This window comes from Aedes albopictus, chromosome 1 (assembly GCF_035046485.1).
Source record: "Aedes albopictus strain Foshan chromosome 1, AalbF5, whole genome shotgun sequence".
In the NCBI taxonomy this organism is placed as follows: domain Eukaryota; kingdom Metazoa; phylum Arthropoda; class Insecta; order Diptera; family Culicidae; genus Aedes; species Aedes albopictus.
The window spans coordinates 217,080,326-217,103,688 of record NC_085136.1 but is presented as its reverse complement, the minus strand read 5'-3'; the positions used below and the strand labels follow the sequence as shown (position 1 = coordinate 217,103,688).

Below are 23,363 nucleotides of genomic sequence, written 5' to 3'. Positions count from 1 at the left end.
GTTTTCGACCCCGCTTTCCAGCTTCGGAGTTTGGCCCGGCGATACACGTGGGCCGGAGAGGGCAGCGTCCGTCAATACCGCGCCCTTGGCAGGGCGGCAAAATCTCACAGCCCTCTCAATCCTGGCCCGATTGAAAGCTTCCTCTGCAACATTTATTGCGCCATTTTTAGATCCTAATATCTAAAACCCATGATAAGATCTTTTGTGGATCTGAGACAGCAATTCTAGTGTGTTGGTCACCAATGCTCGACTCAGGGATTGAATCAGGAAATTGGATCTTTATCGCTAGGCTCTACAGTGAGCGAACCGTTCGTCTTTCGGAGGCTACCCACAACTTTGGAGTGGTCTTTTAAAATAGTTTTGTGGAGTCTGGCCACTACAATTTCACGCTTGGCTGACCTTATTTTTTGCTGTAGTTCGTCGGGGCCTTTCTGTTGTAAGCTTCCCAAGAGTTTTATTCCACCATGGAACGTCTCTGCTCGAACTAGTTGATTTAGTTGGACAGCTCTCTTGGTAGGCGTTAAGGATTTTGTTTTTAATGGATTTGGACGCATCTTCCAATTGTGTTATGGACTTGATGTAACTTTCTATGATCTACTCTTCGGATTGTAGAATAGAGTAGGATTTCCAATCAGTTTTCTTTAGGATCTTTATATGTTTTTCCATCATTAGACGACCTTCTCATTTTTTCCTGTTACATTTCCACTGCGGCCATTTGTTGGTCTATTGTTCCCATTCGAAGATGATGTGTTTATGGTCTGACATCGATATTTCCTTAGAAACATGCCAGTTTTTTTTTTTATTTTATCAGAAATAGACCGAATACTTCCTGACGAATGGAGTTTTTAAACGTGAGCTTGTCACCAACATTACAAAATGTCAATGTTCTTAGAAGAGAGAAACTGTAACAGGTACTCACCTCCGGTGTTTATATTAGTACTGCTCCATACTGTGTGATTTGTCGGTGGCTGTAGGCTACGAGCGCAGCTATCTCTGGAGAGGGGATTTCGCCCACGTCGCCTGGGAAGTATGCCGAGACTATATGTATACAGTTGTTATGTAAAAATCTATATGTAATAGATTTTTACATAACATATTATGTATACAGTTGTTCTGTAAAAAATATAGTCGCTCTAGGAGAAATCTGGGGTAGGGGTCTCCAGATAGCCTAGTGGTTAAGGCTATGGATCGCCAATCCGAGACGGTGGGTTCGATTCCCGTTCCGGTCGGGAAAATTTTCTCTACTCCCTGGGCATAGAGTATCATTGTACTTTCCACACAATATACAAATTCATGCAATGGTAGGTAAAGAAAGCCCTTCAATTAATAACTGTGGAAGTGCTCTCCAAGAACACTAAGTTGAAGAGAGGCAGGCCAAGTCCCAATGTGAACATCGAGCCATAAAGAAGAAGAAGAAGAAGGAGAAAGTTGGCTGTCATCATATACAGTCTGTTTATAACACAGTCCCGCAAAGAGTGAAACCAAATCTACCTATCGAACTGTCAAATCGGCTACCTATCGAGCACGCCAGCAAAATTGTGAAAACAAAGTCGGGCGAAGAAGAAGAACAACACTCAAAAGAAGTTGTCTTTGCGTGTCTCTATATAGAGCTTGCTGACGTTTATTCACCTCTCTCTTTCAAGCATGCAGGCGGGATAGGATTTGTTTTCATCGGGAAACCTTTCCTGATGACAACAAATCCTATTCCGCCTACATGTTTGAAAGAGAAAGGTGAATAAACGTCAGCAAGCTCTATATACAGTCTCTATCATCATATACCTACCAACTTACATGAGTGATGTGGAATACCTTGTATTCTGGATTTATTGACCAATGGCTCTTGCATGAGGGCCACGGTCAAGGTCACGGTTAAATTCTTTTGGTGAATCTCCGGCAAAGCACACCCGTGGCGCTCTGAGCATGGTGGAGGTTTACTTGTAGAACTTTTTTGGGGGTTCCCGCTTTTTTTCGGACGACGACTGCCGATTTTGGATGTCGTTTGTTGATACAGTTTGGGACGTTTCTCTTTCCTGTAGCGACCTGGCCCTTTTGCTTCTGTGGTCAAACTGTCGCTTTTTGCCAGAGTATCTGTACGCACAAATCTCAATACGAGATTGAGACAAGTTGGCTGTGAGCACATGAAATTTCTTTGAGCATGAGACTCGTAATGTTGGTGCACATCACATTAGCATTGCGAGTCTCAATGAGACGTCTCAATGCGCCAAGCTCCAGGTACAGGGCCGACTTGGTACCAGTCTTGTACATTATCACCATCATAACACAAAAAAGCCGCAACATCAACATTGCCCTTCTTCCTCCATCAACGCTACAGCCGACCGTCTCTATGTTGCTAACGAACACATTCGAGACGAACACATTGATACGGTGGCTGCCGCCGCCACGCTCTTTCTTTGCAAATCTCTTGAGTAGCCGAACGCTTCTTAACAGTCGTTCCGACGCAGAGCTATGTCACTCACTGCTGGGTGACTCTCGTCTGAAAATGCCAGGATGAAGGTCAATTTGTTAAGTAGTATTGCATGGCGCAGCAAACACAAACATAGCACGCCCTATGAATAGTGTAGTGGCCAACTGTTCCTTGTGGAACCTTTCGTAATCGAGGGCCTGATGACACGCAAGCTATCTGGAATTCCGGACCATCCACTAGGCAGCAACGTCCACTCCCAGCCGCTATCGTCACAACACTCCCATTTTCCCGCTCATTTCCAACACGTCTTCTGTCAGTCATCTTCCAAAGTCACTCTCATTAAAGGTATGCTACCTACTCACATATACTAGTATTAGTGAACCAATATCAAGTCCCTACATCCCACCTTTTCTTTAAAACAAGAAACCGAACAACACCATGCTCGTAGAAACAGTATGTAACAGATGAGACATTATTCATATGAGTATTTTGACTAATCAATTCTTTTATAACGCCACACGCTTACACTATGTTCCAAAAAGCTTCCTATGCAGCTTGATGACAACTCACATGGTCATGTAGTTAGATAATCGTCATTCCGGTATTCATTTAGTAAAAAGTAATCGAAACAATCTGATTCTTTAATCCAAAATCCCTTCCTTTTAATTTTTTTTCTGTCAAGTCGAACATCCATTTGTAACACCTTCTGAACACAGTCCCTACTGTTGAACTAATGAACTGGCAACAGCTAACGGGACACATAAGCAAATGTTAATATTTTATCTACATGCAAATACTATACTCTTGGTTGAAATCTGAAGTGACCTGCGGTGCGAAAATTGAGTTTTAGTATATAATCGGTTTAGTACATATTTGAACTTCTAGCTTGAACATGTGCAATACCAAAAATAGATTCAAATTTACTTCGCATCTGCAATTTCGCATGTAGCGCAAGTCGCGACTTCGATTTAGTGCTGCATCGATTATAATCGATTAATTCTTGCTCACTCAATTGTATCTTTACAAGACTTTAAACACAGACAAAAGAGTGGTCGATCGCAAACTGTTATGTCTGGCAAAAATATAAAGCAAGCAATACATATTTAAAATCCAATCAAGTTAGTTTGTAAAGTATCAAATTATTACCTGTGTTGGGTAAAATCTGGGGCCTGCAACATTAGAGGGATAGATGAAACTCCCCGCATAAACGATAACCACAATGGTGTTGGTTTATTAGGGTCATAGAGTCATAGCCTCCACATATGCTTACAGCCTGTCTCTACATATCACACGTACCAAGAAACATTATTGCCATCAAATATTAATCAATAGTATGTATCAAGTTGATTATTAGTAAACTGGTTGTTTTAGGACTTTCTAGCTATATCTTTTATTCAACTGTCAGCATACAATGCTGTTAAAAATCGCTTATGAAATGCAGCAAAATAAGTCAGCATATTCTAAAGAGTGTTTTCTGCATAAACATTAAATGAATCAGTCAGAATTGCCAGCTTCTCTACGATTTTAATCCTCAGACGACTGACGAGTTATATCAATTTAAATGGATTGCATTTAGTCTTTAAAACTTCTTATAAACCAGTTACGATTCACAGAAGAAAATCTCAAAGTTACAAAATCGATTTTCTTATTATCGTGTTCTGTAGGTTCTCAAGGACAAGGTTGTTAGACACCAAAGATGGTCGCCACAATGGCTACGTTGTAATTCGATAAAACTTCAAAAGCACAAATATGATTATTTAGCCGGCCAACGAGACTGAAAATGCTTTGTTGCTTGCTCACTCGCAAAGAGCACTCGTGAGGCAAAATGCATAATTTGGAAAGTGGACGCAAGGGACCTTCACTAAAAACAATATCGTCTTCTTGGGTAACCAATTGATTCAAATCCATTGGTTTTCGAATCGTTTAATTGCAATTCCTGAACATTATTCTTTTCAATGATCCGTTAAACAGCCATCCCTTTGGTCTCTTATCCTTCATTCTAGACATCCTTTCAACGAAGCTCAAATCGACACCTCTATCGATTTTCGAATTAATATCTCGGAGTCACTTCACACATCAACATACAGTAGACATTCGATAACTGCAACATGTTTATGTTTTACTTAGCGAATGAAATTCGATAACTGCAACAACTGACAGACGTCAAAGAACTGTCAGTCGCTGCAAAATGCACCCAATGTGCATACAGAAAACATCGCACTGCAACAAAAGTGCATCTGAAAAACATCGCATCGCTGTTGACATTTGATTTTGACGGATAGCGGTGTGATAACTGCAAAATTGTTGCACTTAGCGGACTTGCAGTGAAAAAGCATTGCAGTTAAACCGTTTGCACCGAGCGAACGTCTACTGTAATTGCTTCTCAAACCGAAATTCCTCTATCGATTCACAAACCGATATACCCCCAACGATTCTCAATACGATATTTCTTCACCGATTCTCAAATCGGTAATTCTTCGATTCTCAAATCGGTAATTCTTCGATTCTCAAATCGATAATTCTTCGATTCTCAAATCGATAATTCTTCGATTCTCAAATCGATAATTCTTCGATTCTCAAATCGAAATCAATTTATCGATTCTCAAATCGATATTCTCTAATCCATCATCAAATCAAAACTTCTTAATCCATTCTTAAACCCATACTTCTCCATCGATCCTCAAATCTACGTTTCTCGATCGATCTCCTTGAAACTCGAATCAGCACTCCTTCGTCAATTCTCAAATTGATACTCCTTCATCGATTTTCAAACCAACAATTCACCATCGATCCTCAAATCGGCGTTCTGCCATCGATTCTCAAATCGATCTCATCGGTTATCGAATCAACATTTTATCGATTCTCAAATCGAAACTCTCTTATCGGTTCTCAAACCGATACGTTCCTCTCCATCGATTCTGAAATCAATGATCCGCTATCGATTCTCAAATCGATTTCATCGATTCTCCCATCAACACTCCATCGATTCTCAAATCGAAACACTTCCATCGGTTCTCAAACCGATACGTCTCCATCGATTCTCAAATCGATAATCCGCCATCGATTCTCAAATCGATAATCCGCCATCGATTCTCAAATCGATCTAATCGATTCTCCGATCGACAGTTCATCGATCCTCAAATCGAAACTTTTTCATCGGTTCTCAAACCGATACGTCTCCTCTCCATCGATGATCTGCTATCGATTCTCAAATCTACGTTTTTGTTTTTAATGTTCTAAACAAAAAACCCTTATCAAATGATTAAATCATTAAATTTTAAAGTTTTGTACGTCCGGCTGACATGAAGACATATATTTGCGCATTGATATTTGAACCCTTTCCTAAACTCATCGTGACAAAAAAAAAAATACTTTATTTATTTGAAGCTGATGCGTTGTTTGTCCCATAATGAGTGCACAATCTCTTACATGATCATTAACAAAGGCAACGAGTAGCGTCGAAACATATGCGAGCGATAAATGTCTAACCTACACACTGAATAGTTCAATACATCATAAACTAATACTCTACGCTTCAATGTATCAGAAACTGCGAAAAGCTCAGAACTATTTCGTGAATCTCAATCGAGAGTTTGCATGATTCGCTTGTCCGCGAATATCAAGAACACAAAAAATACGATTCTCGAACCCCATCACGAATTTAACAGTTACCGTCTGTGTGTTTGATTACTATTCACTGCCGTTCTTTTCACTCGCTAGAAGGAAATCACAGCTACCCACAGCTTTTTTCGGCCAACCAACTAGTTCAGCCATTTTGGCAAATTCATACTGTAACTTACCTTCTGGAAATCACTTGTGGGCCCCGCTACCCATAGCCGCAGGATTTCAAAGCAATCACACAAACACCACGGTATTTATCACACCAGCAAAAAAATCGACACCAAGTGCAAAACATCTACCGCCTCTCACTAGCAGTTTGAATCGAAGAAACTCCTCAGCACCCTTCATTACCTTTATAATAAATAATATGAACCATTTTACGAAGTGACAACAATGTTGATGATGATATTGGTTTTCGCGGGTTAGGATGCTACCTCCTGTCAAAATTTCATTCATAAAACCGGCTCGTGAAATGGAATATTGTAGGCTACGCTGACCCAACTGACGGACACAGCGGTCAGGAAAGCTTTGAAAAACAAAATCACTAGTCCCACTCGCATCACTACCCCCTCTTCACTCTTCACGTTCCGCCAGCTTCAAGCACAATAAAACCTCCACCTCCCTTTCAGCCGGGCACCAGCCATCAAAATTTTCGAACACAAAAAAAAACACTTCCTTTTTCACTCTTTCCACTCCTCGTCGCCAGATGTAGTGGCCAACTGTTCCTTGTGGAACCTTTCGTAATCGAGGGCCTGATGACACGCAAGCTATCTGGAATTCCGGACCATCCACTAGGCAGCAACGTCCACTCCCAGCCGCTATCGTCACAACACTCCCATTTTCCCGCTCATTTCCAACACGTCTTCTGTCAGTCATCTTCCAAAGTCACTCTCATTAAAGGTATGCTACCTACTCACATATACTAGTATTAGTGAACCAATATCAAGTCCCTACAAATAGAATGCAAAGCGTAGAACAAAAACTCGCTTCGGTGTTTCATCGTGTAGTTCGAAAACAAGAGGAGATCGCTGCTGTTGGATGTGGTTGACTCTGCATTGAACGAGGGTTGGCTTGAGTGGCTTTTGCGTGAATCGATTATGTTTTGATGGACTGCGTTTGTCGTATGAAGTGATGGTTAGAGCGAGTGTCATTCGACATTGACCATCCTGAAAATGCACAACCCTGCTTGGTACACTCTCGAATCCTTCACTAGGATTACATTTACATATAATGTTCAACTGGGATTAAGTAGACGTTTTCCGGGGGCGGAGGGGGGATAGGAGTTTGAATTTATGTGGTGTTTAAATTGTCTTAAACTCGATTACCCACGGGGCCTACATGCCCTACAGGATTTTTAAGGCCCCGGTTGATCATCTAGACCCCCGAGGTCGTGTCTTGGTTATTTGGCATGTGCCTTGTTGGTACGAAGTTCGGCTTTTATGTTTAGGTATGTCTCTTTCGTATATCGTGCCCTGGGCTTTTTTGGTCTAGTCGAGGAGTACACTGCCCATGATCGCATATCAGTCCCATATTTGCTGGGTTTCCTATTCATATGGGACAATTATGCGATCATGGGCAGTACAATGATCAACCTGTGTGTGCCCCCCCGCAGTTGTTTCGACTTTTCAGCCACCGGGATTGCTTATGATCCCTGGTCTTCATGGTGGGTATGGGAAGGAGATAGGGTTATGGAAGGGGATGTTCTGGGTCATAAGTGTGCTGGGGCAGATGGAAAGCACCCGGAGGTTGCTTACGACGAGAAAAATGATAACAGGAACAATCCTGGAATGGACTTCTTTGCAAGTGATGTGAGTATGTCTAACGTCCATAATCTTTTGGGAGACTGTTCGCGCCAACGCGAAGGAATACCCGCGAATATTTTGCCCCTAGTTTCCCTATCACACACCCCGTCGTCCACGCCGTCCAACTGTTCATCCACCGATTTCATGATTTCCCCAAGCCGACATGTACGAGCATGCACAAGAGGATCGACAGATCGACAGCCCATCTATCTACAGCGTGTCCTTATGTGCCAGCCGCCGACGACGACCGAACCACCACAGCGTTTATATACGTGGAAGATTCCACCACCGCCACGATCGTTGCATGCAAGCAGCTATCCTTCTCCTTCTCATTCATCTGTCTACCCATTCAATACGCTCGACACCGCCACGGAGAGTCTCGATTCAACCACCGACCGAAGAAGTCAAGTTACAACCACCGCCGAGAAAAGACGTTTTGATTCGCCCCCGACCCTTTACACGTTCCGAACCGAATAACGAAATATAGTATTCTAGTTTAGTTAAGTAGTGAAATATCGTCTTTTTCTTGTACCAGTGCAAACCCAATTTATACAGTCCAAACTTCCAATCGAGCTACCGGTCCCGAATCCGTTCACCCCGAAAATCCCCGTTCCACGACGGAACATATGGTCCTTCGAACCGGATCGAATCAGTGTCGCGAGAAGCTGCAGCCGCAGCTGTGTTGTCCATCGATCGATAGGATAATGCCGTCCGATTGCTGTCGCCGATGATTCAGTTGTTCCCGCCCCAGTAGTACGATCCCGAGATCACAGACAAACCGACTTTTCCGTGACGTGCATTGTCGAAGTTGGTTTTTCTGAAATGTGAAGTGATATGAGTGTCGAAACAAAATTGAACCCGAATGAATCGTGCGCGTGTGAAGTGATCCCCATTCCGAAAATGGCCAATATTGAACGACTGTTCGCCCAACGAAGTCACGTTGAGGCCGAAGTGAAGAAAATCCACGAGCGAATTAGTGATGGAGGCACCAAATCGAGTTCTGTACGATTGAAGAGTTATGAAATCAAACTTCAGTGTCATTACCAGGAGTATGAGCGAGTATATAGTGAACTTTTGTCCGTACTCTCAGCTGAGAGATTCGACGACCTTGAAGAGGATTTCTCGCACTTTGAGGACATCCACAATAATGTCTGCACTCTGGTGAAAAATCTTTTACTTTCCGTCCCGACCGCCAGTGGCACGGGTAACTACAATCGATGGACAACATCCAACAGCTTCACTGCGCCACGCTGGAACACCCCTCCGATCCGAAGCCAAACGCCGAAACCAACGACGGAACAGCCCGTTCCGATTCCCGCTGTAAACGAAACGCCACGCACGTCATTTCCAAACAAATTTCCGATCAAGGTGAGTACGATTATCACAAACCCAAAGCAGTACGAGAAGCCGCCACACGATGAAGATTCCGCCAAGAACACGAGTCCTCCGACGAGCAAGAGGGATTCACGTGTCGGCAACGAGCCGACCGAGTTCGTCAACAGAAAGACCGAAGACTCGAAGACGATGACGATCCCGATGCCAACCGGACTCGGTCCGGTACTGATGCCGTTTCGCCCACCTCCTGGATTCCATCCGACGCCTAAGCGGAACCCGATGCCAACCGGAATGCCTCCGGTGTCCCAGTGCCCGACCGGTGCCTCTCCGGTACCACAGCCGCTCCAGAGTACGACCGGTTCTCAACCGGTATCCCAGCCGCCCTCATCAACGACCGGTTCCCTGCCGGTATTTCATTCGCTCCAGTCCAAGTCCGACACTCTTCCGACATGGAAGCAGTCCCGATGCGTGACCGGATCTTGTCCGGTGCTCCAGATCCCGTACGTGGCCGAATCCGTTCCGACGCCGAAGCTTCCAACCGAGTTGACCGGATTTCGTCCGGTGCGAGACCAGTACCCGTGTGCTGTCGAATCACATCCGAAGCGTCCCGATGTAGCCGGACTTCCTCCGGTATCGATGCCGTTCCTGTCAACAGCCGAAACTTCACCGGTAACTATGCCGGCCCTGATCTCCATCGGTGCCAGCCCGGTGAAGAAGTCAGCCATTACGCCCGTCGATGTTCGTTCGGCGACCAAGCCAACCACGATGTCCGCCGGTTCCCCTCCGGTGGTCAAGACGATCTCGCCGTCCACTGGAGCCAGTCCAGTGGGCAATCCCGCCAAGATGGCCGTCGGTTCTCGTCCGATGGTCAAGCCGACCCCGATACCGATGTCCACTGGAACCAGTTCAGTGGGCAGTTCCGCCCTGAGATTCACCGATGCCTGTTCGGTGATCAATTACACCCCCGTGTCCACCAGTTCCCCTCCGGTGGTCAAGACGATCTCGCCGTCCACTGGAGCCAGTCCAGTGGGTAATTCCGCCCCGACGGCCGTCGGTTCTCGTCCGATGGTTAAGCCGACCCCGATGTCTGCTGGAAACAGTCCAGTGGGCAATTCCGTCCAGAGGTCCACCGGTGCTAGTCCGGTGGTCGAGCCGATCCTGATGTCCACTGGAAACGATTCAGTGGGCAACTACGCCCTGAGGTCCACTGATACTCGTTCGGTGTTCAACTACGCCAAGATGCCCGTCGGTTCCAGCCCGATGGTCATGCCGATCCTGACGTCCATCGGTGTTCATCCGATGGTCGATTCCGTCCCGATGTCTGTCGGTCCCTTTCCGGCAGCCAAACCGACCTTGACGCACATCGAAGCCAACCTGCCATGCCAAAAGTCCACTGGAACGAGTCCAGTGGTGAAGCCGACCGTGATACCCACCGAAGCTAATCCGGAAGCCAAACCCTTCGAAGATTCAGCAGGGGTCTGCCCGGTAGCCAAGCCATCCCCGAAGTCCGCCAGTCTTCGTCCGGTAACCCATTCAGACCCGATGTCATCCAACACTGTTGCAGTGATTAGCAAGACGAATAGAACATCACCGACAGCCGGAATTCGTCCGGCGCTCAAGCGAGTCCAGAGTAGGACAGATCAAGTGCAAACCCCGAAGACAACAGAAACCCGCCCGATGACAAGCCGTGCCCTCATGCCCTCTGGAATCCGTCAGGTCACGAGAACCCATCCGAAGAAGCTGTGGATCGTGGTGGTCCTGAAGATCGACCAGCACCCACTGGATCCACCGCCGGTCAACACGACTGGTGCTTACGAACAGCTCTATTCCGAAGCGTGGCCGAGGAAACCACCAGATGGACCTCCGAAGCAAATCCGACCCAGTGAAGCCTTCGTGGAGCGCGTGTCCCGAACGCGTCCACTCAACGAGCCGACCCAGAGCATTCTCCCACGTATTCTGGCCGGGGAGTATGTTCGCGCCAACGCGAAGGAATACCCGCGAATATTTTGCCCCTAGTTTCCCTATCACACACCCCGTCGTCCACGCCGTCCAACTGTTCATCCACCGATTTCATGATTTCCCCAAGCCGACATGTACGAGCATGCACAAGAGGATCGACAGATCGACAGCCCATCTATCTACAGCGTGTCCTTATGTGCCAGCCGCCGACGACGACCGAACCACCACAGCGTTTATATACGTGGAAGATTCCACCACCGCCACGATCGTTGCATGCAAGCAGCTATCCTTCTCCTTCTCATTCATCTGTCTACCCATTCAATACGCTCGACACCGCCACGGAGAGTCTCGATTCAACCACCGACCGAAGAAGTCAAGTTACAACCACCGCCGAGAAAAGACGTTTTGATTCGCCCCCGACCCTTTACACGTTCCGAACCGAATAACGAAATATAGTATTCTAGTTTAGTTAAGTAGTGAAATATCGTCTTTTTCTTGTACCAGTGCAAACCCAATTTATACAGTCCACACTTCCAATCGAGCTACCGGTCCCGAATCCGTTCACCCTGAAAATCCCCGTTCCACGACGGAACAGAGACTTTGTAAGAGTGCTGTTGATACTCGTTAGATTAGTTCATGTGCTTCCGATGCGCCAGAGTTCCCAAGTAACAATCCTAATTCTATTTGGTTTTATTTGTTTTTATGATAGTTTTATCGGAATATTGCATATTCTAGTTGATCTTATCGGAGTTTCAGCTGAGCACAACCATTCTTCGTCAATATGTGGTTTTAAAAACACCTCCAAGAATACTTGAGAATCAGTTCATAAAACCATAAACACAACAGGAACTGTTGAACTTATTATCAGTTTTATAAGGTTCTTGTAGATATCTTTAATCATCCGTTCTTGATCAAGAGCAACTGTTCTCGCATAAGAACAGTTTGGTACATGAAAAATACAAGAAAAAACTCAAGCATTAGATTTTGATTCTCATCGTTCCATTATTGCTGTCAATCAAGAACACCTACCCGGAAACCCAACCGCGACGCGGTGCAGTGCCAAGTTCCTCCGGTTTCAGTATCCGAAATAAGGTGGGTATGGTCATCCAGGACGTCGATTCCCGTGCAATCCGGGTTCCAATCATCGATCTTCAAAATCAACAACTACTTACCTGATGGAAGTGCTGACCGGAGGAATGAGGCACTGCACCGCATCAAGGCCGAAAAAGGTCTGCCTGGTTGGCAACGGTACCGGTCTGATAATTAAATTCATCGGACGAGAGTCACAAAATCCACCGCGGTGCGAAACTTTATTGTTTGTTTACAATTTGGCGTACATGATTTATGACGTTCTAGGCGGAGTTTGCATGAACCTTCATCAAGAACGTTATAAACCTGAGTAGTCTTGAGTTATACTCCTTACCCTTGCATAAGATGAAATAAATTTAAGACGTTCTTGATGGAGGCCAACCAGGCTGCATTGAGAACGTTTTAAATAATAGTATTTTTGAGTTATGCTTTTAGCTCTGGCTTGAGTTGAAAGAAATTTAAGACGATCTTATGGTGATGTTGATTAAAACCATCGATGATGGACCGACCACCGGCCTAGATTTCAATGGAAGCCATGTTGAGAAAACTCATGAGCAATGTTCGCATGACCAGGAATAATATTTTTCAATATTTTATTAGTGCGTTATAATGGAAGCGCGTTGCAATTTTTGGAACTATCTTGCAACATACGATGAATTTTGCTTGGCATTGGGCATCCTTGTTACACCACGGAAATATGTCCAATTTGTGTAATAAATTAATCAAGGAGAGAGCAATTCGCCTTGAGGACAACTGGGGAAGTACAACAAGTTTTAAGAGAAATTTAAAAACTACTCTTCAAGAGCATCTTAGGATGGGCCTCTTTGGTCTTATGGCGGGTTTATGGTTGAGTTGGTGTCGTTTTGCAGAGCAATTTGGTTTATGCATAGTTTTAAAGAACAGGTGTTGAAGAATACTTCAAAAGCATTATACATAAAATTAATTTTGTTACTTGTGTTATGTACCTTTCATAGCTTCTGAAGCAGGTGATATACGATATGGACTACATCTTTGGTTAGTGATAATGCCATATCAATCAAATGCCAATATTTATTTGACCACCAATACGCCCAAAAAAACCCAAACACCAATACCAATCGTGAGGACAGCAACTGATTGGCGCCACCCAACGATCTGCGAAAGAGTGAGGAAGGGTACAGAACCGCTTTGATTTTCCCCCAAGCAACGTCAAAATCCGAACCGCTCACTTATGCCCACCGCCGCCATTACCGCTCGTGGTTATGAATCGAATCTTCGGATATTTTCGGTCTCGCTATATCTGCCTTAATTCTGGGGTAGGGTCAGGTTAATTGGGGGTCTCCCGTTAGCCTAGTGGTTAAGGCTATGGATCACCAATCCGGAGACGGCGGGTTCGATTCCCGTTCCAGTCGGGAAAATTTTCTCTACTCCCTGGGCATAGTGTATCATTGTCCTTGCCTCACAATATACAAATTCATGCAATGGCAGGCAAAGAAAGCCCTTCAATTAATAACTGTGGAAGTGCTCAAAAGAACACTAAGTTGAAGCGAGGCAGGCCAAGTCCCAGTGGGGACGTAGAGCCATAAAGAAGAAGAAGAAGAAGAAGAAGGTCAGGTTCATAGGATCTAATCTGGGTCACTAAAATAATTCCGGTTCAATTTGTTTTAACTGACGAACATCTCAATGAGACGAGCCTCACGAGACGTCTCATTGAGGTACGTACACAAGATTTTTGATGAGCATGCTATGATCTCAAATCTCACAAATTTTCTTGAGACGCAATTCAAACCAACGCATGGCACACTGTCTCATTCATGTATACATGAGCTTTCAGACACTCTGCTTTTTGCACCCCCTTATTGCCCTGTTTAGATACCTTTGATTTGGTACCACTAGAGCAAGAGGGCCCATATAGCCGAGGCGGTAAACGCACGGGTATTCAGCATGACCATGCTGAGGGTGACGGGTTCGATTCCCGGTCAGTCCAGGATCTTTTCGTAATGGAAATTTCCTTGGCTTCCTTGGGCATAGAGTATCTTCGTGCCTGCCACACGATATACACATGCAAAATGGTCATTGGCAGAGGAAGCTCTCAGTTAAAAACTGTGGAAGTGCTCATAGAACACTAAGCTGAGAAGCAGGCTTTGTCCCAGTGAGGACGTTACGCCAAGAAGAGGAGGAGGAGAGCAAGAGGTCGCATGTAAGCTTCGAGCTTTTCCTTTAGAGGCGGACAGGCAGCCTTTATGGTGCTTTTGGGGCGAGCCGGAGACTTCCTCAGATTGCTCTTGGGTCGACCTTCCAGTTAGCCGAACCTGGCTTCTCAGATTGCTCAGGTCTTGGGTCGGCCTTCCAGTCGACTTGGCGGTATCGGCGGTTAAGGGTGTATTTAGACTTCTTCAACTTTTCCATCGTCGCACCCTCTACTGTGATTCGACATGAATGTCTTTCAGAATGGATAACCACTAAGCACTGTTGTAAACACTTGAAAGGCCATGTAGCAGCTTTTCAGTGTCAATAAGCTCTGCACAAGGTTTTCAAATGCTTATAGGCCCTGCAAACCATGAGCAATAAAGTAGGCCGTATATAGGTATATATCGTTATCTTGTAGGGCTTGCAGGCCCTGTGCCTATAAGTCGAATAAGGGTTTGTGTCAATTGGCGAATTAAAATTAATTTTTACTTAAATTTGACAGTTCAACACTTAAACTTGACAGTTTTCCTAAGGAAATAATTATCGAACTGTCAAGTTTAAGTGAAAATTTATTTTAATTCGCCAATTGACACAGACCCTAAGACTACTGTCAGTGCTGTTGGACGGCTTGTCGTGCATGACATTCATGTCAATCAAAACAGATTCTGAACAAAACAAAACTAAAGACGAAAGATGGGAGTAAAACTTAGCGAATATTATGTTGCTAATTGGTTGCAGCATCAAATTGATCAAATGACTAGGAGTTTCATCGAGGATTTTCTCCTGCATGATATCTGCCTCAAGTATAACGAGCCGCTAGCGATCTGAAGCTGAACTGGAAGGAGCTGCAGTGCCGTGGGTGTTTCCTGTATTACAGGCGATATAAGTTTCCAACTTCTAACTAACATCTAGGAGTTTCCCGGTCATTTTTATTTTTCTGGTATCGTCATGTATTCCCGGTGAGATTCCCTTAATGTTTCTGAATCTGTGCCAATAAATAATGCATGCCACCTTGATTTTCTCTTCCTCCAATACTAACGATTCGCTGTTTTTGATTAAATTTCTTTGCTATTATCGACCTTTCGAGTGCAACTGTTCCTACTTGAAGCTTCAACATTCAACTTTGGTTTAGTTTAAATATGGTATTTTGCAAGCCAATACCATGGTATACTGGTGGAGCAGATGGCAAGCATGACGAGAACCGTGTTTTGAAGAGGAACCCTCGAGATCCTTAACTGGAATCTGGATCGAGCAGCAAAAAAAAATCAATTGAAGTGAAACACGTAAGACGCATAAAAAGGACAGGAGAAAAACTTATTTTTTTTCCTTGTCCCAGTTTTGACAGATTTTTTGTCAGAGACTCGGTACGAAAGATTAGAGTTGGCCGTATATCAACCGAATAATTCGCCGAATGTGGCTTTGAAGCAGCTCTATTGGAGAATATAATTTCTTCTAGCTCTGTTAGCCCTGTTCTATTATCGACTATAGAACCGACTTGATGCCAACTTTTACGGCTTACTGGTTACTTGGGAATACGTCGATATAAGCAGATTAGCAGATAACAAATATATCGGGTTTAACTGTTCTGTCTTCTCTTCTTCCCAGGTTTAACTATATGCTGACGCAGCATAAAATCCGCGAACATGGCATGGAATTTAAGGGTGTCAAGTTGTACAAAACAACCAGTAGATCCCGCAAGAACGCATCCGTCAAAGCGGAAGGTATAGATCCGGTTGTTGCTGCGGTAGTTCCCATCACATCACCTCCTGTGCCCTCCAGCACCCCTCTGCACTCCCACTCCCAGTCAAGTTCCGGTCATCCGATCTCCACAGCAGCACACATGCTCGAACCCAGTCACGATTCCATGCTATCCTCCGAATCATCACAGTCACATACAATCCAGCAGCAGCAGCAACAACAACAACCACAACATCATCAACAGCATCACCAACCACCGCAGCCCCTACAGCAATATCAACATCCGGTTCCAGCGGTTACGACCCAGCTGGAACGGGTGCACTATCCACCGGGATTCGTCTACACTCCTGCCGGGGTACCTCCACCAACTATGATGCTTCCACCCGGTCCTGGATACAATGGCTAGAAAGAAAAGTCATTCGACATAACGTCGTTTGGCATAGTTACCACTGAACTCAAGAGGCCATTTGGCATAATCTCGCCATTTTGATCGACATGTTACTTTATTTTTTTAATATGTATGTAGTTGTTCTTCGAGTTTTTTGTGAAATGGTCGTTATGCCAAACGACTATTTGATGTGTAACTTATGCCAAACGGCAGGATGTCAGATGGCTTGAAGGCAGTGACAGTGATCTGTGGGAAGTCTGCTGCATACAAAGAAGGTGAGTAGAAGACTTTTCGATTTATTTGCTAATAAAACGTTCGCGTATGCGCTAATGTAGGCATAAAAACAGAGGCTCGGCCAAGCCGTTTGCTTGTTGACGGAAAATATGAGAACTTGGCCATTATGAAGGAATGTGTGTGACGACGTATTGGGAATGGACGATTACGGTGAGTTGCATTCTGGGGTTCACTGGATCTTGGCGGGTTCGTTTGCTTTTATCAGGCAGCGCTTGGCACGTTTTCTGTGCTGCTCTAGGACTTCGTTGTTCCTGAAAGTACAAGGTATTAGAAAAAATAATTAGTAATGAATGGAAATTTCAGAAACTACAATGCAAATTAAAAGTTACTGCCTATATTTATCAGTAGCACTCGCAGACCGCGTGATTTACGAAAAGAGTCATACTATCGAGGTATGTATTACAGGCAGTCGTTGAAGAATAGAATAGCAAATACTTATAACAAATAATATATGCCCGCCAAGTGGTAAAATATCCACCGTAATCGCCGTTTTCCATTTGATGCTCATTTTGACCACCACTAGGCACCACCGATTCGTGCAGATTAGCCCAAGATTCCGCGTTAACTTTAACCTCAACACTTCGTAGTACATGAAATTCTATGACATCGGACCTAGGATGTAATCTTGCGGGACTCCTGAGGTTATGTGGAAGCAATTGTTCCAACCAATATTGTGTCGTAAACTTGTACTCGATTCTGGACGTAGCTTCCGATCTTGTACAAGTACCCGGGTATTGATGGCCCATACGCTGGAGCGCACTGGCAATAGCCGCCCGACTGGCCCTATTGAGCGCGTTCCTTACATCCAGAGTCACTATTGTCCCTTAGCGAACCCCCCTTCTCTTACACTGGAGCGCTTTCTCGGCGCTCTTTTAACCGATACTATAGCGTCTACGGCGACCTCCTCTTCCGGAAGCTGATTGCTCGAGAGACCATTTACACCCTCGGTGTGCCTCAACATTCTATTAAGGATGAGCATCTTCCCCGCCAGGTCGATCAAGCATATTGGTCTATATACGAGTCTCTGGGTGGATTACCCGCTTTTGGAAATAGAACCATGCTCTGGTGCTTCCAAATTCTGGGAAAACTCCCTGGTGCAGGCATTTCTGCATAGCAGACCTGAACATCTCGGGAGCCTCTGCAATAGCTACTTTTAAGACCATGTTCGGAATTCCGTCCGGACCTGGGACCTTTACCTACACTAATTTATTTACTATCCCCGCAAGTTTCCCATCGACGATCTTCTCCTAATCGCCAGTCTCAGACCTCGGCTGTACTACGAAAGGAGGCCAAGGACTAAGATCACGACGTGGAAAAAGTCCCTCGATGATCCCCTCCAACATCTCTGGAGACTGCTCTGTAGGAGCCATTACACTTCACGTCTTGGCCATCACGATCATGTAGGCATCACCCCACCGATTCGCATTGGCACTCTGACAGAGACCATCAAAGTAGGCCATTTTACTTGCTCTTATTTCGGTTTTCAGCGCGGCTTTAGCAGCCGTTCGTTTCGCTCTTCGTGCTCACTGCATCCGCCGTCTAGCCCGTAGACAGGCGCGGCGCAAATCCGCAATAGCTCGAGTCCACCAGCAAGGGTGGATTCGCCTACGCATGGTCGCATTGCACGCATGCGAGAGCACCGCTACCAGCTCGTCTCCGCTTAGACCGAGTAGGTTTCGCTCTCGGCAAAGCGCTTCTCTAAATACCTCGTCGTTGAAGTATGATGCCTTCCACCTACGAGGCCCTAGCCACCTCTTCCTCTATCCGCTGCCTGCTGTTCTTGTAGTCCATACTTTAGCGAACCGCCTGGTGATCGCTGTGAGTATAGCCATAATAATCTACCTTCCAGCTAGAACTACTTGTTATGCCTGGACTACATAAGGTAAGGTCGATAATAGACTCCGCTCTATTTCGACTCATGGTACTTTCGATACTGACGCTAGCCAGATCGATATCTAGCATAGCCAGTGCAGGGTCTGACCCCGCTGGTTCGTGAAACGGCTTCCCCATTCTGCGGCATTAAAGTCACCCCCTATTAGGTACCACCGGCCTTCGCCCTGTTAGCGCGGTCGTCATACAGTCCAGCATCTGCGTGAACTACTCGATCGGCCACCGTGGCGGCGCATAACAACTACAGAAGAAGATCCCATTTACTTTGGCGACCACGAAGCCCTCATGGGTAGTAGAAACAGGTGGAAACCAATTCCTGGACGGGGTATTCACCCGTCGTCCATATCGCCGCCATTTTTCTGGACCCATCCGCGACCCAGCTGCCCCGGCGGGTACTAGGTATGGGTCCGCTTTGATGCCGATATCCGTGCTCCACTCAAAAACCGCCTAACAAAGCAGTTGCTAAGCTGCGTCACAGTGGTTCAGGTTCAGCTGCACTGTGATTTGTTCACTGCGGCTTTCTTGAGAGCCAGGAACCTTGGACCACCAGTCGGATGCCTGTTGTTCACGGATTTTTCGTGCAGCCTTATGCCTTATAGCCTCCAGCGCCGAAACTCCTACACAGTTTGCTCCTGTCAGGGCCTTTGCGTTCCAGAACTTGTGTCCTGGTTCAAGACACCTGAAGCAAACCTCCGGGGGCTCACAAAAGGTCAGATAACATATTGACCAGCCCACCATGAGCTTTCCTACTTTAACGAACTTGTTTACGTCCGACACAGGTAGCTGTACCAAGGTTACCCGTGTTCCTGACACTGTTGCCGCAGTGCCGTGACGAGCTTTTCCGCTTCGGTGACCTAGTCTAGGGTTTTCATCTTCTTCTCTACTGTAAAAGCCCTCATCTCGACCCCTTCGCCAAGGACCTCTTTCGCCTAACTTTTGTAGGCGGCGCCCTTGCGCTCCTTTTCGAGCTTCAGCTCCAGGATAACCTCGCCCGTACGAGTACGTCTAATACTGAGACCTGAGACGTCGACACCAAGATCCACGAGCTTGGCGTCGCTTCGCATCATCCTCGACACGTTCGAGTACTTGAACTGTTTGGTCTTGATGACGAGCGCGTCGCCTTTCTCGCGCTTGGCACCTACTCTTTTACGCCTTCTTGGTTTGACGTCCCTAGCTTCCTCGACCTGCGGCTTTATTTTTTTTTTCCGCTCGACCTTCGTCAAAAAGGGGCCCTCCATTTGGTTCGCCCTACTCTGTGATTGCTGAAGGCCTACCAACGGTTGCAACCCCCTGTTCCCTTCCATCTGGGACGGGCCAGCCTTTTCAGGCCCACCCTTCCCAGCTTTCCGGGACGCCTGGCTGGGTCCGACTTGCCGGCATTATTGCCGACTTTCGGGATTAGTATTCGCCTAGCCTTGCGAATATCGTCAGATAGCTCCTCATCGGACGGCTGGCTCTCCCGCTTCTGCGAGTGCTTATCCAAATCGATTGCATCCGCCACACCTTTTGGGCTTCTTGCGAAAGCGTAGAATTCGTAACCTTAGCTTTCACCGGTTCCGCCGCTGCTGCTGTCTTCACGAGTCTCACTTAATCCTGCTCGGCATCGTCCATCGACTTACGAAGTCGCAACAGGGCCATTTTCAGGATCTTACTTATGTTGGACTTCGTGGACGGAATGTCGATGATCTTGCCTAGACGGGATTGGTGGTCTAGTGGCTACCGCTTCTGATTCGTATGCAGAAGGTCATGGGTTCAATCCCTGGCCCGTCCTTTTCATCCTACTTTGTATCTTTCTATCCACTTTCTCTCGCTCTCTCTTCTCTACATATACAACTCATGTATATTCCTATGTTCATAGCCATCGCTAGAACCAGAAACGAATTGAAAAAAAAAAAGTCGTTTCCCTCCCTTCCAACTTCTACTCACAGCACAGTGTATATATAACGCCTATAAGTTATGCAACCAAAGCGTGCTGTGCCGCTTGACCTTATTCACCTTATTCACCACACAATCTATCACGAACACTATAAATATCCCCTATCCATGGATCGCATCACCGACCCAACGGTGACTCCCAGATCTTCCAACCTTTCCGTCTAAAAATACCCCAGTCCGTGCGGGTTGTGGGGACGCAGAGTGCTCTCGGTCTCTAGTAGCAACAACCAGTACACTCTAACATTCCTCTCCCTTCCCCAGCTGACTATAAGGACTTGGCCGGCGCCGTTATTGATCAAATATGCATGAGCTGCTAAAATTGCACTTTGAGAATAAGTGGAATGTCCCAACCTCTTATTCAGTTGGATCTCAGTGCAATTGGTACCAGCTCAGATCAATCACGGAGGAGCAACCATTGACATGTATAGTCAGAATTGATCGTTGATCGATTGATCGTTTTTCAGCTGACTATAAGGACTTGGCCGGCGCCGTTATTGATCAAATATGCATGAGCTGCTAAAATTGCACTTTGAGAATAAGTGGAATGTCCCAGCCCCTTATTCAGTTGGATCTCAGTGCAACTGGTACCAGTTCAGATCAATCACGGAGGAGCAACCATTGACATGTATAGTCAGAATTGATCGTTTTTGATCGATCGGAATGTCGATGATCTTGCCTCGATCGCAGGCAGTCCTCCTCTCTTTTGGTTGATGGCCCTCATCAACCACGCTCCGTTCAGTATCTCCACCGGTTGGCTTGCCGAGGAATAGATCGGAGCTCCCATGCTGAAGCTGCGTGCGCTGCTTTCCGCTCCCATCTCCTCACTTCTCCTTAACGGAGACCTAGCCAACCTCCGTCCCATACAAAAAAGTGTGATCTAGAAGGTAGGGTCGAAAACTCGTAAAGTACTTTTCTGACTTACCTGAATCTCATTCCGCATATCGGGCAGTATGCGTCGCTTCTGTGCATTTCACTGGTGTGAGCCTTGAGCTCCTCCGGTGTCGGGAAAGTCTTCCTGCACTGAAGGCATTTGATGGTTTCGAAGAACCATCCGCTAAGCAGTACGTCATGTTTCACGGTCCTGTGTTCGAGCACATGCTTCCGACTGTGTATGACGAGTTCCGTTTGCTTACTGAACTCCTGCAAACACAGCTTGCATGTGAACTTTTCAGTCCGTTCGCTGGTGCCAGTGTTGCCGGAAGCTGCTTCCTTGCTATGACGGGGCTTCTTTAGTGGGGGTTGGTCTCTTTGCTGATTCAATTCCCGGTCGTCATTTTCATCGTTCTTTATGTCTGAATCAATTGTCGAGATATCCTTCTCCAAGGGTTCCGGTTTAACCAGAATGGGTTTCGGTGTGTCGCTAGTGTCGAGGTTGGATTCGACGGAGCAGTTTTCCGAGGGTTGTTCGTCGACACGAACTTGGATCGGTGCATAAATATGAGCAGTTTCGTTTTTATCATTAGAATTTCCAGCGGTCGGTTCATCCTCTGTTGTGATATACGTGACCGTTTCTTCGGGTGGTGTTGGTTCTTGTGGTGTCTCCGTAGTCGTAGATATTATCTGGAACTGCAATTAGGAATCGGTAAGATCAAGTTTAGCCATGGAAATAGAATTGTACTAAGAAAACATTGCAAATTTCCTCTTACCTCTTCGCTTTCGGTTGGTTCGACATGCTGGTAGACTCTGTTCCAAGGTTCAAATTTCCGGCTCGTGGTGCCTACGTAGGATCGGAGCAACTTTTGCTGTGCGTCCCAGCAACTTTGAACGAATACCCCAATGAACCGTACCATGTTGGTGCATCCATCGCAAACCATCACCGGAAGCAGCTGGTGAATGGAGTCGTTCAGCTCCAGGCACATGTCCAGCACTGGTCGCAGCCGTTGTTCCGACTGTAGTTCGGTGATGTTGTGCTGCATGCAACACTTTATCGTCAGGCCGCACATTCGGCAGTGGTTATTGACCGCCGTCAAACCCGTATCTGCAGCTGGTGGTTTCTTCGAGTTTCTCGGAACTGCACCAGGCATCAATGTCACCCGCGACTTTCCTGCATCACGGATCAGGAAATCCTCCTCAAAATGCAACTCACATACGCCTACGTAACGGTCTCGGTTTTTCAAGTTCAAGGCTTGCTTCCAAAGTTTCACGGATTCCTTGCAGTCCGGAAAGGCGAATATCGTACGTTTATCTGCGTAAGTAGTGTTGCAACCTGATACGGAACATAACGGCGGTGAATCCAGCTCCTCGCTGCAATTGAAACAAAATAGTATCTAATATCTGCTATAGCATTGCGAGAATGTTTGCCGTTTGCCACGAAATGATACCTTTCTTTCTTGTTGGCTAACTCTACTTACCTGATAAACCGTTGGTAGCATTGTTTGAGTTGTTCGCACGATTTAGGATCGGCCGGATCGTCCAGGTTGGCCCGCAGATATTCCACCAGTCCGGGCAGATGCAGCATCGTGAGGGGTATATAGGCAGCGCTGAAGGCTCGGACCAAATCGACCACTGAGGATGCATCCTGCTGAGGTTGGATGGTTTCGTCGGTTGTGTCGATATCCAGTGTTTCCGTTTCCGCTGGCGCGTCGGATGTCATCTGTTGCTGATTGGAACATTCCACTTCTGGACCGATTTCAGCCTCTCTCTGCAGTTTTGTAGTGATTGATGCATTCATTTTTACTGAAACTGTTGCAAAAATTCCCGACTTGTTTGTTTTTGGTGTTGTGTTTTATTTGTTTTCATCCTCTCAAACAAAAGGTTT

General features: G+C 46.0%; 2 protein-coding genes across 2 annotated transcripts in view; one reads left to right on the top strand and one right to left on the bottom strand.

The window, feature by feature from the left end:
• LOC109400108 (zinc finger and BTB domain-containing protein 24) overlaps positions 1-16,832 on the top strand; it is a 22,606-nt gene extending 5,774 nt beyond the window's left edge. Inside the window, exon 2 of the mRNA XM_029851746.2 lies at positions 16,006-16,832. Coding sequence (XP_029707606.2) covers positions 16,006-16,504 — 499 coding nt within the window. The 3' untranslated portion in view covers positions 16,505-16,832. The remainder of the gene's footprint in view (positions 1-16,005) is intronic.
• On the bottom strand, positions 16,767-23,363 carry LOC109400109 (uncharacterized). The gene is made up of 4 exons (XM_019672592.4): positions 22,957-23,363; positions 22,252-22,849; positions 21,528-22,171; positions 16,767-17,031 (listed from the first exon to the last, which is right to left on the bottom strand). Exons 1-4 carry the CDS (start codon positions 23,274-23,276, stop codon positions 16,950-16,952), a joined length of 1,644 nt encoding a protein of 547 aa, XP_019528137.3. The 5' UTR covers positions 23,277-23,363; the 3' UTR covers positions 16,767-16,949.

Coding starts and splice junctions, on each gene's coding strand:
- LOC109400109 (XM_019672592.4), bottom strand. CDS start 23,276: ATGAATGCATCAATCACTACAAAACTGCAGAGAGAGGCTGAAATCGGT. Junction 22,850..22,956: donor TGCTACCAACGGTTTATCAG/GTAAGTAGAGTT, acceptor TTTCAATTGCAG/CGAGGAGCTGGATTCACCGC. Junction 17,032..21,527: donor ATATGCGGAATGAGATTCAG/GTAAGTCAGAAA, acceptor TTGTACTTTCAG/GAACAACGAAGTCCTAGAGC.